Consider the following 17775-nt stretch of genomic DNA (forward strand, 5'->3'; position numbering starts at 1 on the left):
GAAAGAAAATTACAAAAAGAAATTATGTTCTCCATCGGGTTATAAGAAACTCATTTTCAAAAAATATTTTCCGTCAAAACAAATAAAGTCTATATAAAGCAAAACCTTATTACCGACAAATTCTCTTTAATATTAGTATTTAAATATAAAGAATAATGTACATTTAAATATTCTAGTAGAAGAATCGTTCACGTAAAAGAAACGAAAATAAATTGAAGTTGAATAAGAGGAAGGCAGTTGGTGTAACAGCTGAAAAGGGTAGTGAATTAAATATAAGTAAGATTAGTAGTAATTAATATGATTGTCCAATTTGAGTAATGACGAAATACGTGAGCTAGGTTACATAATTGTAGTTAGCTTTAGAATTGTCAAAGTTTGTTTCAGATACAATTAAGGTAAAGTTTATAAATGGGTCAAGTCTTTGCATTTGAAAGTCTGAAGACAATAGCCCATGCATTCATTGACTTAGTTTTTGGATAATATTTGACCCGTTTAATAGTATACCCGCACGTGGTTTCTGAATCTTGTTGATCATTAATCTGGCCTCATTGTGTAATTTTTAATGGTTTAATACGAATATTATATTTTAAAGGATCTTGCTAATGAGCGTCCCGGAGCGTAATTAATATTTTAATATATTGCTTAAAATAGTATTAAGTTAGGATTGTATGACAAAATCACGCATCGTTTGCTGTAATTAATAATGTTAGTTTTATTCTAATATTTTTACTTTTAGTTCTTTTATCAAACGTCAGAGGACGCAATTACCTTTTGCTAATTTTAAATAAATTGTTATTTGTAAGAATAAAATAATGAATGCAAATTTTATGTTATCGTTGTCACATGGCATTCATGGTATACTGGAAACTAAAATTTTACTCATATAGTATAATACTACCTCCGGTCCAAATTACTCGTAACTTTGGAATATTTTATACTCTGTATCTCATAAATAATACCCCAAAGTTGCGAGTAATTTGGACCGAAGGTAGTATTGAACTATTGACTATAATTTCATTATGTTAAATCGATAAGATAATCAATGTTTGGTATATTATCTTCATTTGATTGAAAACTAGGTTTTGGGTCCGGACAATGCCCCGGATTATAACTTAATACTGATCATTACGGAGTAATATACATTGTAATTGTAATTCAATTTTTTTTATAATTAGTTAAATTTGTTTAGAATTAGTTTCTTCGTTTTTACATAAAAAAAATATATAGGAGTAATTCGTGATATTTTTTATTCAAAATAAATATTGCATAGAAAATCACATAACTTGGTGGTAAAACACTTAGTTCTAAAATTAGAGGTTGCGGCATGTTCGAATCTTATGGAAAACTTTTTTTATTTTATTACAAGTGAATGACATGCAATGAAAACACAAATGAAAAGAAGAGCTGTGGCAAAATGAATAGTTGAATGGGTGATGCGGCATAGTGAGAGAGGTTTACGAGTATTATTTTACTACGGAGTACTTATTATAAATAAAATTGCGTATTTAATTTGTTAAAGAATTTTTTACAAATATAATAAATATATATAGCTTTGAAACTTCATAAAATCCTTGAAAATTCTTAGCATGCAAGCCACAAATAATGTTTAATTTTCATAATGGAAATTCACTTTGATAAACTTATAATCACGTTTTCCATGAAGCACGTACAAGCCCAAAGTAATCAGGAAATAAACAACCATGTACTATTAATCTATTGTACAATACTAGACAGAAAACAAAAAAGAATATAGTTGGTTAGATTTGAAGTACAATGTTTATTTTAAAAATACAATATACTTATTCCACTTGCACGTTAAAGATGAACATTCACAACTTGCTTTGCTTTATAAATTGTTAATAATAGTTAACTTTTAACTAAACAAAATTAAATTATGTACCCACAGTTTACAAAAAAGCAAACAATTTAAATTCGAGGATAGCTACACATCGATTGTGGCATCTTTGTGCCGACATAGATATGTCCAAAATTCCGTATTCAAGTTGCTTAATTTTGCATATATTATTTAGTAAATGGAGAATGATTCATAAAATGATAACAAATTTTTGCAAGCATATTGATACTTATATTTTGGGATACATTGAAAGATTGTTAATATTTCATTTTTAAATAGGGTATAACAAACTAAGCATAATTTTGTTTGTTTTTGAAGATGGTAAGAGATTATTAATAACAAGTTTAATGGCATAGTGAGAGTACAAGCCAGAGTAACACTCTTCACTAACTTTTCTTACCATAAAATCATAAAACATTCAAACTTAGGAATGAACACAATTTAGAAACGGAAGTATTAGTATTATTGGAGAGAAATTATACCTTCTTTTGATTCAATATACAAGGTTATTTTGTTTTTTGATTCAATATACAAGGTTATTTGGTTTTTTGATTCAATATACAAGGTTATTTTGTTTTTTGATTAATTTGAGATTGTTTGAAAATTAAAGGTTATCATTCAAAATCAGTTCTCTCCTATTATTTATGCACTGGATTGCAATGCACATTGCTCATCACTGTGCACCTAATCAACATGAAAACTAATGCAAATAAACATGAATCCAAAAAGAACATACTTGCATAGTTTAAAACAAAGAGCATATATTGCTATATTTACTAGATGCATCATAAATTGTATAGGGAATTTAATAAATAATAGGTATCGAGACTACCCCATAAGAGTTTGTTCACTTCAGCTTAATTTCAGTTCACTTCAGCTCCTAATTTTCTTCTGTCATAAAATATTCATTTTAGCTCTATTCAATTCAGTTCAGTTCAGTTCGGCTCCAATTAGTTCAGTTCAGCTCAGTTTAATAAATGTGAATAGACCCTAATCTTTAAGGATTAAGTAATATTAAGTCTTAGGGCCAGATCACATTTACTTAATTTCAGTTTCAATCGGTTCAGTTCAGTTCAGTTCAGCTCAGTTCAGTAAATATGAACAGGCCCTTACTTTTTTTAAATTTTTAGTTTTTCTATTACTAACTAGCATCAAGGATTGTTAGTAGATTTTCCAATTGAGAAAAAACATACCCTAAATGTGTGTTCAATAGTTGTTTGAATCTTATTCACTTGTCGTTGTGTTAAGCTTTAGGGGGAAAATCTTGAATCCATTAACAACTTGTTTATCTCTATAATAGTACAAGATATTTCTCCAATACATCCATTGGACCATTCCAAACCATCAACTTCTTACATTGTTTGTAAGGTGGAAATAAAATGAATGAGTGGCTTAAAGTCTTCTAGATTGCAAACTTTTCGACATGCTATTGGCTCTCACATCACCACAAATAAATAATAAGATTCAATGCTTCATCTTTTTGCTTTTTAAAAAACATATATCGATTAAACTATAGTATATACGAATTATATGTGAATATATACATTATGTTTTTTAAGATGAAATGAGGAATTCTATTAAATTGATAATTTTTAAAGGTAAAATCAATCTAATTATACAAGTCAATAATTGATAATAGAGGGGGATGTCAACTACATGTGAATCGAACTATATATAGTCTATAGCCACATATTGATATCCATTTCTATTATACAAGAAAAGGCGTCCATGTACTTTCCTTTTTTTTTTTTTTTTTTTTAATTTATTTTATAACAGTCCATTTAGATTTATGAAGTACTTTGTATTAAAAACTCAAGTAACAAACAAATGAACATACACTATTCACATTTCACCAAAAACCCCCATCATTATATACTACAACTCCTAAAACCCTCCAAAAACCATTGACAACCTGTCCATCCTAATCTATGATTAAGAAGATAATGATAGAATCACACCATCTTAATCATACTATTAATAATTAATAAAATATAATTAAATTATTTAACTAACTAATAGGTGGTCGCCAAGTGGCAATGTATTCACACCAACTTGGCATCCCACTTGTTGTAAAGCTTCCACTCCTTTTCCCACTTGCCCATTTTCTTTCTTCCTCCTCTTTAGGGGCCCACTCTCTGATGACGAACTCGATGACGTAGATAATGATGACGTTGTTCTTTCCGGGGATGATCGCTTTGAGGTGATCCGAACCGGGTCGGGTTCGCCCGAGTTTACTCTTAGGGGGAAGTTTAGCAACGCCTTCGAGCCGCGCATTCTGAACGCGGCCCGATCGTAGGCTAAAGCCGCATCCTCGGCTGTTTCGAATGTTCCGAGCCAAACCCGAGCCCCGTTTTTAGCCGGGTCTCGGATTTCGGCTGCGTACTTACCCCATGGCCGTCTTCGGACACCGCGGTAATGCTTCCCCCTTGTCGGAGCCGCCATGGCCACGGCCACCGCCGGGACTACACCGCCGGTGACACTCACCGGAGACTCCACCGACTCCGACTTAACCACCACCGGCGCCGGTGAACCCGAATCGATTTCCGACCCGGATTCCGGCGACCATCCTGTGTGTACCGCATCCCGGAGAACACCAAAAAGAACCATATCTTCAGAATCATCTTCTTTCAATGGCAATTCACCCCAATTTTCAGTTAAACAAGGATACAACCTACTAAAACTGGAATTTCGGCAATAAACAGGGTTTGATCCATTGTTAATCGTCGAAGCTCCGACGATTCTCGGGTCCCAATCTTCAAGTAAGTGTCGCCTAATCGAATCAAGAACTGCTAAATCAGTTTCCAAATGACTTATTCTATTCATCTTTTCTTCTTATTTATGAACTGGGTATTAAAATTTGAGCTTGAAATTTGGAAATTTGAACTGGGTATTAATAATTTGAGCTAAAAATCTGAACTTTTGAAGTGGGTATTAAAATTTTGAGCTAGATTTTTATGGGTTCAGGTGTTTTTGAGAGAATGTTGAAAAAACTAATTTTTGGAGGGAAGAGAATATAAGAGGTATATATAGATGAGATGGGTGCATGAACCTGGATCAACTAGACAATTGTAGGTCCACAAAAAAAAAATTAGATTTTTCAAAAACTTAGAATTAATTAAAATATTTTGTATAACAAATGATAAAATATCAGTAGTGGGTGATTTGTAAATATTTCAACTTTAATGTTGTTTGGTTTTATAAAAAGTAAATTGTTTTTTACTCCAGTATTAAATTAGAATAATGTCACCTTCTTTGAAAGTTCTTACTAGAGGAAGTGAAAAAAGATGAAAAAAAATGAAATTTTAAATTTTATTAATAAGAAAGAAAAAAGCACGTGTGTGGAAAAAATGAGGAATGGGGTGACGTCAAAGGGAGTATTTGGAATTGACGAAAGAAATGAAATGAAATTGAATACTGTTTTGTCATATGTAGGGCACCTACCACCTCACCTTCCTTGTAATCATATTATATAAGAATAATTTTATGGGATTATTATTATTATTATTATTATTCTTTCCACAACATAACTTTCCAACAGAAATAGACTAACAAATTGGCATCATTCATACACCACTTTATCCTATTACAAATTGATGTATTGGATAATTGGATACTTTTAGTTGCACGCTTGCTCATTTGGTAGAGATTTTACCTAGTTACATTGAATTTATCTTCCAATTTCCCGTCAAAAATAAATAAATAAAAAATTATCTTCCAATTTGTCTCATTCATAGTCTAATATACAATTTTGTGTTGATTTCACTTGCGAGCGAATGAACGTTATGATCTAATATGACCAATGAATAGAATTATACATTTTTTTTTTCATCATACATTTGATGTTTCTTTGGCAATGCAAATTTAGTTTTATCTTTTTTTTTTTTTTTTGTTTTTTTGCTGATATTATCTTTGCAAGTTGAAGATATTAAGACAAAAGTTCCATTGATACCAACAGATGGGCGTATACTAGGCTCAATGAGCAATGACATTAATTGCTACTGCTTTTATGCCATGTTTTGTAACTTTATTTTCATTATATAGAGACATAGAGTGCTCGGATGTTAGTATTATGTTGACAACCAAAATAAATGATGTTGATATGTGGGTAAAATATTGGTTTAAGGCCTGATTGAATTGTTTATGAGAGAAGGAAATTAAAAACTGATCTATTGTAGAGAACAAGTCCTTAGATATGTCATTTATGACAATTGACTTCAGTGCTTCACCAATATAATTACCCTGCATAACGGTCGGAGTATATAGTTCTGATTTTTCAAACTTAGCTACTTGCTAATTTCAATTTATTAATTGTAACACAAAAATAATACTCCGTATTTACTTCATCTGTTTTTTAAGACAAATCTCTTTCTATAAAAAAAGGGAAGTTTTATTTCACTCCTACCCTCTTTATTTGTTCTCTCTATCTCTCAACTCCAAAAATTCCCAAGGAATCCGCAATTATAAAAGGGGAGAAAGTATACAACTTATATAATGTAAAAATGTTTTTTAATGAAAGAAACATTACCCCCTCCGCCCATTAATTAGATGTCTACTTCTAGAATTACACGGAAATTAAGGAACATAGAGATCACTCATGATTAGAAAGTACAAAGTGCATGTGGAGTTAGAGAGAGATAGAGAGAAAAAAATACTTCGTAGTTTGTAATTATTGAAGAGATTGAGAGAAAAAATGTTAGAAAATGATGTCAAAAAGAGGGAATAATGTCCAAAAGTATTCCGTACATAATTAAAATAGAAATCATCAATTAACCTATACTAAAAGCGAATCTAAAATGACATTTGTCACAATGTCATTAAAAATTTTCCCGCCCAATTTTACTTTCTATTTTTATGCAGATTATATATTGAAGGAAATCATTTTATAATAATTTAAAATATCTTTCTTCCAATTAAAATTCTTAACAATAATAATTCTCCATATAAACCTAACTGATATATTTTTACATATACGTAGTCTTTTATATTAGGTATTATTTTTATAAAAAAAATGAGGTGAGTATTATTAAACAATATTGCTATACATTATTTTAGTTTTCGATAATACTATTAACTTTTTTTCATCCAATTTTTTACTTTTGCAATAATGTTTAATTCAATTAAAAATAAAATCATTTTGTTAAGACATATATACACACTTTATTTTCTACTCTTAAAAGTTGTATTAATAATGCAGAACGTGCAGGTACTATATAACCTTAGATTTTTAAAAAAAAAAATAAAATAAAAATAAATAAAGCCTCTTTTTTTCTAAGTGTCACTAGCTAATCTAAGACATTGATATAGTTAGGTATAAAAGTTAAAGTTATATTTATTCTTGAATTAATATTATGAGTATAATTTATTTTATAAAAATATACAATAACCTTTTTCTAAAAGTTAATAACAAACGTGCATTGCACGGGACTTAAACTAGTAGATATCTAATTTTGAAACTCCCATAAAAAAAGTAGACATCTAATTAAGGGATAGAGAGTATAAAAAATCACAATCACTTTTTTTTTTTTTTTTTTTTCGGTAGGATTCCATCACTTGATATTACACTATTTTTACTTACTTCTAGTAAAAAAAAATTAGATCTCGAAATTTAGATTTCATCCCTAAAATTTTTCGGCGCTACATTAGTTGGCAACTATAATGATATAAATGCAAATTTGAGATTGGGTCACTTCACTCCATTATTAAAATTTAAAAATAGCATATAAAAAATAGACAAAGTTTAATTTGGAATAACAACTTGGCTTGTTGATACTCCATATAAAAGTCAAGCAAATAACATCGGAATTGTCCTATTGCTATAATATCTTACCTTACACACCTTTTTCAAACAAACAGAATTTTTTTTCATAAGATTACAAATAAGTAACACATTGTAACGACTTTTATACGCTATAAAGATCTTGGAGATAGATGATGAAGCTTGTAACAAAGTTCTATCAATGTGAAGTGTAAAGTTTAATTACCAACCTATCTCACCCGTCAAAGTCATAATAGTTGCATCCTCTATTGTTCTAAGAGTGTGTGCATATTATTTGTACCTAATATTATTATGATATACGAGTAGTAGAGTATTTTTAAATTTCTACCAAAGTTTTATATGCGTGATTATTATATAATACGAAGTACTACTTGGCTATTAGCCTATTACTCCTATATAGAACAAATCATGTTTAAGTAAGGTGGTATCAAATCATTTGTTTGAAAATAGTAATAATAGCAATCAATTCATATCTTATTTGAAAAGAGCAGATTTTAGGTTAGATCTATTAATTATTTGAAAATATTTTGACTCTCATCAACTTCATATTGTGATAAGGTAGCTAATTGGCACATAAGTTTTACTATTATTAAATTTACTACAAATATAGTTGGCAATTTAATTGTTTTATTTTTAATGAAGCTAAGTCATTTTTTTGCTTGTTATGCATTAAATTGGTTCAGATAAATTCAAAATTAAAAATAAGATTTGTAGAAAATATTAATTTCCCTTCAAACACATCCTTAACAGTAGAATATAATGTCATAAATTTACAATCGTCTCATTGCAATGTACACCAATTAATCATAAGTAATAAAATTCAACAAAAAGGTGACGAATGGTAGGTCGATGTAAGGAAGGCAAATTGAAGAAAGAAATGTCACAAACAAGGCTAAAATGAGGAAGGTATAGTTAAGTGTAGTAATGTGAAATTACTGTGCATGGAAAAGGGAAAGGAAAGGAGAAGGAAAGCAAGAGACATGGAATTGATTGCAAGTGCAAGTAGATGACTAAGAAACACAAGGAAAAGGACATGTTTGACATCTTTCCTTTCAATATTACATTGGATTCATAGTTTCTAGACGATTTTCTTTCTTCCCTTTGGATAAGTCTTGGCACCAGGACAATCCCAAAGATATACTTGGTGGGGACTTTGCTTTCACAACTTGTGTTTTTTTCATTTTTTTTTTTTTACAATAATAATACAATAATAATTGGATAAATGAGCCAATAACTGGGAACTCCGGTTTAACTAATTAGCAAAATTTATGGTTACCAAAAAAAAAAAAAAAAAAAGCAAAATTTATGGTTACCAAAAAAAAAATAAAAAAAAAAGCAAAAATTTATATTAGAACCTCTCCATTATGTAGTTGATTGTATTAATTGTTTGTACAAAAGTGTTTGGGAAAAATAGTTCGTTGATAACTTCTACTCCGTAATTGTTTTATCACTTAGGGCGTATTCTGATTTACTGAACTGAGCTTAACTGAACTGAATATTTTATGAGAGAAGGAAATTAGGAATTGGAGCTGAACTGAATAGGCCCTTAAACAAGAATATATATATATATATATATTATTGTAGTAAGGCCTTGTTTAGTTCGCCTTGTTTTTACTCATATCATAAAAAATAAGTTCAGATCAGAAAAATAAATTAAGATCATATCGTCGTTTTTATGTACAGTTTTTTATCGCTAAATATCTTTAATTTCGTAATGATAAAAATCTGCAAATCACATATTAATAAATAAAATACACATAATTAAAAATCTAACAAGACCCCACTTGATATATTTTTCCGTATAGATTATTGTATATGTAAGGTGAAAGTTTGGTCAAATCTGACATTCTGATCAGATCAGGCCAAATCATATAAGTTCAGATAAACAAATATATGGCAAACTAAACATGCCTAAGTTGGTAACAACTTGAGATGGTATGAAACTATGAATTCAAAATTCAAATGTTGGTAACTCAAAGATAATTTATGACTAAAATTTCATTACCAGCTTGCAGCAACAACAAACAAAGTATCTTACTGAGTAATTATTTTCCTAGTCTTTAATTTATAAGTTAAAGGATTGAACACATCATTTCTACTACGCCCATTGTCCAAATAAATTACTTCATTTCCAAACAACTTTGTGATGCATGTTTTCTAAAGCAGAAAAAAAAACAGTGGAAAATAGTGGCTGGCCTGGATTTATGTGTGATTGTAACTTTAATTTACAGAAAAGCTAGGGCAAAAGGTTTACCAAACTATCAACAAGCCCATATTTTGGTCATTCTAAATCCAAAAAAATAGGGCAATCAATGTGAAACTACGAAGGTTTTTTTTTTCCCCACTATTTGTACTTCACACTTTATACAATTCTCACAAACTTTCTTGTCCAACTTTTAAGATTTATATGAGCTGATTACATATGTAACGCAAAATAAAATTATATTAAATTTATCTAAATAAATGCTATAATCTTTAATTTATTGTATGTATAAATTTTTTTTTAAAAAAAAAGTAATGAAAAAAAAGAAACAAAGGGGATGATCTGATTATTATCAAACATGTTTAGATGTGTAAGCTTGATCATGACTTCCACTAATTCAAAAATGTCATACAGCTATTAAAAAAATAAATAAATGTATTCTTGATTGAAAATATAAATATAAAAAAAATAGTAAAACAACTCTACCTTCATGAGATGAAACCTTTCACTTTCAAAGCCGCCAAGTTATTGGAAGGTAGCGAATAATTAAAACACAAAGAAAGCTCAAAACCAGCACTCACATTTCCCATTCGAAGTTGGGTTTGGATGTGGGCATAAAGTTGGACAACCATAGATTGGATGTAAATTCATCATGTAGTTAGGATAATAGTTGATAATCATTCATTAATATAATCATATTCTAAATGCAAAACTTTTGGCCCTACCAAATGGCAAATGATAACTACTGTTTATGATTTACTTTATTTTTTAACAAAAATGATGTTATTTTATTTTAAAAATACGAAGTATCATACTTCATTCTTAGAAGAGCTAGGGCCATGTATAATGAGCTAAAAATGACCTTAAAAAAAATTAACATTATTTACACTTAATTTTATCATCTTTCATAATTTAATACTATGGGCTGCAAAAAAGTATTTAATATACTTCTTTTTTTAGTATTAAGTTGAGAAGTTATCGACAATTCACGAGTAAATCAGTATAATAAATGTTTATTTATTGTCTATTCAATTCTTTTCACTTTTAGCTTCTTATATGCAGTCCTTAGGGTTGCAAATATTTTTTTCCATTTAATATTACCAAATTTAAAAAGATATCAGATGTTTATTTTTAGCCCTAAGAACTACATGCCTACATATAAAAACCCACCATTTTCATTACCCTTTTATTTGATTTAATGCTTATATGTAATCCTAAGTGTTATGTATAACATTTTCCTTTATTTATTTAATTTTTTTTGTGAGAATAAGAAATAGTTCAAGTGGTTAGAGCTACGGCTAAGCAAAACTACCCGAAAACCCGATCCGTAACCGTTTTGAAACTTAAGGTACCCGCTCCGACAACCATAACAGTTCGAGTATCCGTTCTGATAATTTGTTATTGGATATGGTTATTGAGTATCATTTAAAATTAACGGTCACTCGATATGATCTGATCCGATCCGATGAGCATTTTTTTTTCTCCTATTTAAATCTATTTTTATTTTAGGAAAATTTTGACTTTTACCATCTCAAATAAACGACTTATTTGTTTTTACCACCTACATAATTCAAAGTTTTATTTTAATAATAATAATGAAAAAGTTGGTTTTTCCCACCAAAATTTAACTCCGATGAAGGATGTAGGGCCCACTTATTTTCATGTCCCTCCCAATTAAATGCAACAAACCCGATTTCCCTCCGTCTTCCTTTTTTCACCTTCCCTATTCAATTGCTTTCAATTTCTCACCTTCCTCGATCCCATTAAATCTTCTGAATTTTTCATCTCTCTCCTCTCATTTTTCTTCTTTCTCTCTGTAAAAGTGAAACCCTAATTCGTTCTCACCTTCATCCTTTATTACCTTCTTTCGCATTTGGGTAGTTGAAGAAGAGGTGACATTTACACTTGTGGAAGACATTTCTTTTTGCAATTCACAATCAACAACAACAATATTAGTTCTAATTGAACACAATTATCATTCCCTAAGCCTAATTATATTAACCAATTACAATTTCAAAAAAAAAACTGAAATTGAGGCTCAATTCATAAGTCATATCAACAATTCTAGTGATACATAAAAATTGGAACATAATCACGACACAAATTGCGAAAATATACCTAATAGTTCATGGTATTTGCGAATTAAGTGAAATGTGTACCTTCTTCCAATTTTCCTAACAAATGACTTTGTTAAACGAGCACAAATCTGAAGCAATTGGATGCTAGGATTATTAGGGTAGAGCAAATTTAAGGATTTTGGAAGAAATTCCCAAAGTCTAAGCTCAATCCAACGATCTTTTTGGAGAAATGAAAAGATGGGTTTAAATATACAAGGATATAGATAGAATTCGGGGAAAACTTAAAAAAAATAGCTGTTATTATGGGCCCTACATCCCTTTTTTCATTTCACTGGAGTTGGGTTTTGGTAGGATAGACCATTTTTTTTTTTTTGTGGTGGTAAAATAAAACTTAATATTATGTAGGTGCTAATAAAAGCAAATAAGTTGTTTTTTGGAGGTGGTAAAGGCAAATAAGCTCTTACTTTACTTCATAATCACTTTATAATATCAATAATTAGTATTACTATTAATAATTTGGTTAAGATCATGTGGTATTGTTATTAATCAATGTTAAATGATATCATAACTACATTATTAAGTTTAATTATTACTATTGGATATCTTTGAGTTCTTAATAACCAATTGGAAAATCTAGGTACTCGAAGTTCGGGGTATCCGAACTTATCGGTTTGGTTTATGAATATTACTTTTAGTGATATTGGTTATCGGATACCTAAATCGTTAGCATACGGGTACCGTCCCATGCTCACTCCTACTTAGAGCTCCCGGCCTCCCGATTCCAGAGGATCTTGGGATTGATTATCGTCTCCATCACAAACCCTAAACAAAGAAACTACAACAGCCACTTCTTCATCTCTTTATCACACCTACAAGCAACGTTGAACTTAATACACTTAACAATGATATCCTCTTCATTCTTATGCCTAAAGACTAGCTAGCATTCCTTTGATTCCATACATGGTAAACTGTTTCTGCAAAGCAAGTCAGTTTATTTGAAGTTTTGAACAATTAGTGGCTCACATTATTATGCGTGGCCGGCCAGACTCAATTATAGAACCCTTCAAAAGTCAACGTTAGCTAGACATGGTTCGTTTAGGTCAACTCAAAGAGCTAAGACATGGGTGCCTTGGACCAACAAATGGGTTAGATGATTCTGGTTTCTAGATATCCTAATTGAAAACCGTTTCAAATAAATGTCTAGTAGAAAGCGAAATTGATGCAACTCAAGTTGTTGAATTGCACAAGATTAGTTTTAGTTGAAGATAAACATGATCAATTTTGGTGAAAATTTAATATCAAGCTTAAAATTGGTTCAAAGTTTGACTAAGCGACATGGACCTAATTGAATTAAACGTTAAAACAATCAATTTGAAGCCTTTTCAAGTAACACATGTCGTATCGTATGATAAAATTATAATATATACATTCATACTAAATTAAGATGTTATTTTAAGTTTCTGAGTAGAGCATAACAAGTGTCAGCAGAACATAGTAGAATATTAATACTCAGCAGAGTAGAGCTCAACAGAGCAAAGCAAATTATAGTAGAGCAGACCATAGCAGTTCAAAATAACATGGCCTAATATTAAATCTACCCAAAAATTATGAGTCATCTGTCTTTTATAATTTTTGTTCAATGACAGAGACACAGCTTATACTTTTATGAACCATATTAACTAATACATTTTGAAATAATAACAATGTGCTTATATAACCAGTCTTCTAAAAAAGAATATTGTTTGATTAATTAGTTTCACATTACAAATAAATCATAGAACATAATTATGGTTGTTTAATTCAAAAATTGTCACTACCATAATATGTTATTTTGTTTAAGGGGTACGTGACTTATCAGATCAACCAATAATCATTTAAATATCTTTAGAAAATCCTTAACGAATTACATATACATATGTACTGTATTTCATAAAAATATGAGTATATATGTTAGACAATATAAAACTCCTTAATTAGTGTGATTTTTATTGATTAATATTATAAGAAATAATATTTTACTAATATACTCTATCATATAGGAGTTACACCATCCGTTATGTAAAACATAATTTAAAATTTTAAGAGAATCTCTCATATGTATTTTATGCGAAATTAAATAAGTTGTAACCACGAAGTAACAAATTTTCTTAGGTTATAAATAGTACTTCATCCGTTTTCTCTTCGATGCAATACATCCTTTAGCGCGGTAATTAAAAAAGGTGGGGTTTACATGATATAATAAGAAAGGTGGAGTTTACATGATATAATAAACTTTAAAATAGGATGCGTGGTTGTTAGGAGTATAATTTAGTGGGCCATGTGCTTTAAATAAGGGAAATAATATAGTTTTTCCCTAAAATAACTTTCCTCTTTCCTTTTATAGTGTGTTGCAAGTATTGTGACATTTTCTTTTTAGGGAAGTGTTGCAAGTAAAAGAAAACGGAGGAAGTATTAGACAATAACTATTATTGAAATCACCAGTATTAGGCTATTAGCTACATACGATTTAGTCAAACTTACGAGATTATGTATTTTTCTTAAGTTATGACAAAAGACAAAAAAAATTTGTTTGCTTTTGCATGGGAAAGTAAACTCATGTATACGTATTAAGTTTCAGTTTCAAAGTCAAGATAAATCATTGTCATACGAATTTCTAATTGTATTAATAAAATTAATTTGGTCGTTGATCGATTCTAATAATTTGCTTGTATCAAACAACATTGAAGACATTTTCTTTCTTTAATTTTCATCAATATCTATATTATATGTCAAGTATCAATTTCAGATTATGAAATATTTAAGGATCAATTTGAAGGAAGAGATAACAGATTGAATCCTTTAATCACTTAGCATAAGTAAGTCTCATGAGATATATAAAATCTTTTTACAACAAAATTGCTACAAAAGTAAATGTAAGTATGTATCCATATGGGTGATCTCGTCATGTAGGTCATCTCGAGTCTTAATAATCCTATATTCCTAATCAAATACTAATTAAAGTCAATATTTTTTACTTAGAATAATGATTTAATATACTTAAGTAGTTAAGTTTATATTCGATTTCAAAGACATTAAACAAGAATAAAGCATTATATAGATCAATAATTCAATGAAGAGAGTTTATGAAAATTACCAAATCCCTTCGTAATGTAACTATTTTGATAGGAAGGTTTATAATTCATATATTGTATTTTGTTAAATTGTGAGTCGAATCTAGTAGAGCTAGCTTTGAATGCGGATATCTCTCAAAGTACAAGTTATTTTGAGGTGATTTGAGTTGGAAGTGATCAATAACGTGTTTCAAAAGCATTCTAACAATAAGTTATATGCCCAATTCCGATAAGAAACGAAAAAGTTAAAGATGTATTACGAAAAGATGACAAAGCTGGAAAATTGCGACGAGTAGGTGAGTTATAGGCTTATAGCTAAGCGAGTGAGCTATAGCTCGACCTTATGAAGACTTGTGGCACACTTGAGCTAGCTGCATCATTTCGATTCTTGTGAGATCACTTATGAAATATTTCCTAAAATTATTTTTTCTATGACAATTTGCTATTTGAATATACTTGGAGAACAATTTAAAAGGACCTTTTAGTTGATCAATTAGATCATACCTTTTGAGCTCTTTGTATATTCTCTCGTTCTTTCCTAAAGTATAATTTGACCGAATCAAGTAAATCTTTTTGTTCTTTGTTTATTTCCTTTATTACTCTCCTCGTTCTTACTTTTCATTAACTTATTTCACATTAATCGAATGCAATTACTCCCTTTATTTCCTAACACATATCATTCACAAAGTATAACAGTAAGTTAAGATATCACAACTTCAATTAAAATTGGATAGTTGAATAATTGAATGGATGAGGAATTTATTACGGAGTAGGTACTACGACAAGTAGTGTGGTACAGAGCACAGAGTAAAAGTATCCTCTGCGAAAAATGAGGATGCTATTGCATGCAGAGTATGCATCCGTACGTGTTGCAAAATCATGGATCCTTGTATTGGCAATGGATATGTACGTACATCATCTACACGACCCCCAACAATCCCAAGTCCCAAGGAGCTAGCTGGATACATAATAGATTTATACATACATCATACATGGATCAAATGGATACTACTCCGTACTTCCGTAGCTAGCAAAAGCCGTCTATAGAATTGAGGTTGAGATGGTAGAGTAGTGACGTTACTTTTAATACGGAGTATTATATTTTCGTGATTTTAGGATCGAATTTCTTAGAACTTATATAAAGAATTTTACTTAATGAGTGAATCCTCGTATCTTAATCAATACAGTAAGAGAAATTAGAAAAAAAAAAAAAAAACGTACATAAAATACAAATTTATACATACCCACAATTTTTTGAAATTTCTTGGACTAAAGTTTCTGACTTGATCCCACATAAGTACATAAGAAATTCATTGGTTTCATATAGTTTAACAAGTATAATGAAGGAGCCTTAAAATTTCATGTAGTCACTAAATATGACTTTAAAATGCACCGATAAGTATTTTTTACCTTATTTATTTGTGTCAAAAAAATCAAAAGATATTAGTATATTACTCGAGTTTATAATAAAGTTCTCAAAAGTTTCATTAACAAATTTAAGCCTTGTTTAATTTATTTAAATTTTAAGAAAAAAAAAATTGAATTCAATTAAATTGAAATAATTTCGGATGAAATATGAAAATTTTAGATAATTAAAAAATTAGGTGATATAATTAACACAAATTCTTATATGTGAGCCAATGGCCCAATGTGGCTGGCAACATGATGTGACCAACCATCATTGAGGGGTTGCTTTGTTATAGGAGTTATTCGATCAGTATTACAAAGGTTACTTGGTCCATGTTTTCGGGGTTGCTTTGTTTATTAGGGGTCACACGGTGTGGCCAGCCGCATACAAAACGCGCCGATTAATTGAATTAGATTGCTAACTTATATACTCTCTCGGTCTCATAATACAATGTCTCTTTGAGTTTTTATGCGGGAATTCAGAAAGATGTAAATTTATTTAAATTAATGATTAGAAGTACATATGTGCATGGAAGGTTAGAGAGAGAAAGAGAAAGCGTTAGAAATTGATGTTAAAAGTACAAAACAAGAAAATGAAAAAAAAATGACAACTCATAAAAAAAAGGGTAATAATGTCAAACAGTACAACTTTTACGTAGAAAGAGACATTGTACTTAATTTAACCAAAAGGAAACGTGGCATTATATTACGAGACGAAGGGAATATTACTTAAAATATTTTCAAATTAAGTGTAGAATGCAGAACAATATTACACGTTGATCGACTTAATTAATACTCATATTAATTTTACATCAATATATTTATTACTTTTAGCTCATTAATTTTACATTATTTTTTTTAACTCTCTTATTTAACATCTAAAGATGGTTGTTACTCAGCTTTTACCATCAAGAGTTTGTTCTATTTAGCTTAATTTCAATCACAAACTTTTAAATAAGACGGATGTTCAGTAAATTACTTAACATCCATTATAAAGTGACAATAAAATGTGCAAAAATTACACTTAAATGCACAAAAGTTACCCTGACATATATAAGTGTTATTTATGCTTCATTGATAAATTTGACAAAAGTGACACTAAAGCTGACAAAAGTGTACCCGATGTACAGTAAATTACTGAAAACGGGTGTATACAAAAGTTTTTCAATTTCAATTTAGTTCAGTTCAAATCAGTTCATTTCAATTCAGTTCAGTTCATAATTTTCCTTTTTCATAAACAGTTCAATTCATTTTAACTCCAATCAGTTTAATTCAGTAAATTAAAAAAGGTCCTAAATAAAAAAATAAAAACAAAAAACAAATTTTCACTTAAGAGTCTTTTACAA

General features: G+C 29.6%; 1 protein-coding gene across 1 annotated transcript; it reads right to left on the reverse strand.

The window, feature by feature from the left end:
- Positions 1-3508: 3508 nt before the first annotated feature.
- Positions 3509-4860, reverse strand: LOC110730330 (ethylene-responsive transcription factor 1A-like). The gene has a single exon (XM_021910129.1). It carries the CDS (start codon positions 4676-4678, stop codon positions 3860-3862), a length of 819 nt encoding a protein of 272 aa, XP_021765821.1. The 5' UTR covers positions 4679-4860; the 3' UTR covers positions 3509-3859.
- Between the last annotated feature and the right edge of the window lie 12915 nt (positions 4861-17775).

The sequence above is a fragment of the Chenopodium quinoa genome, unplaced genomic scaffold, assembly GCF_001683475.1.
Source record: "Chenopodium quinoa cultivar QQ74 unplaced genomic scaffold, ASM168347v1, whole genome shotgun sequence".
Taxonomy (NCBI): Eukaryota; Viridiplantae; Streptophyta; class Magnoliopsida; order Caryophyllales; family Amaranthaceae; genus Chenopodium; species Chenopodium quinoa.

What these genes read in the sequence shown, in the direction of transcription:
- LOC110730330 (XM_021910129.1), bottom strand. Translation starts at nt 4,678, where the DNA reads ATGAATAGAATAAGTCATTTGGAAACTGATTTAGCAGTTCTTGATTCG.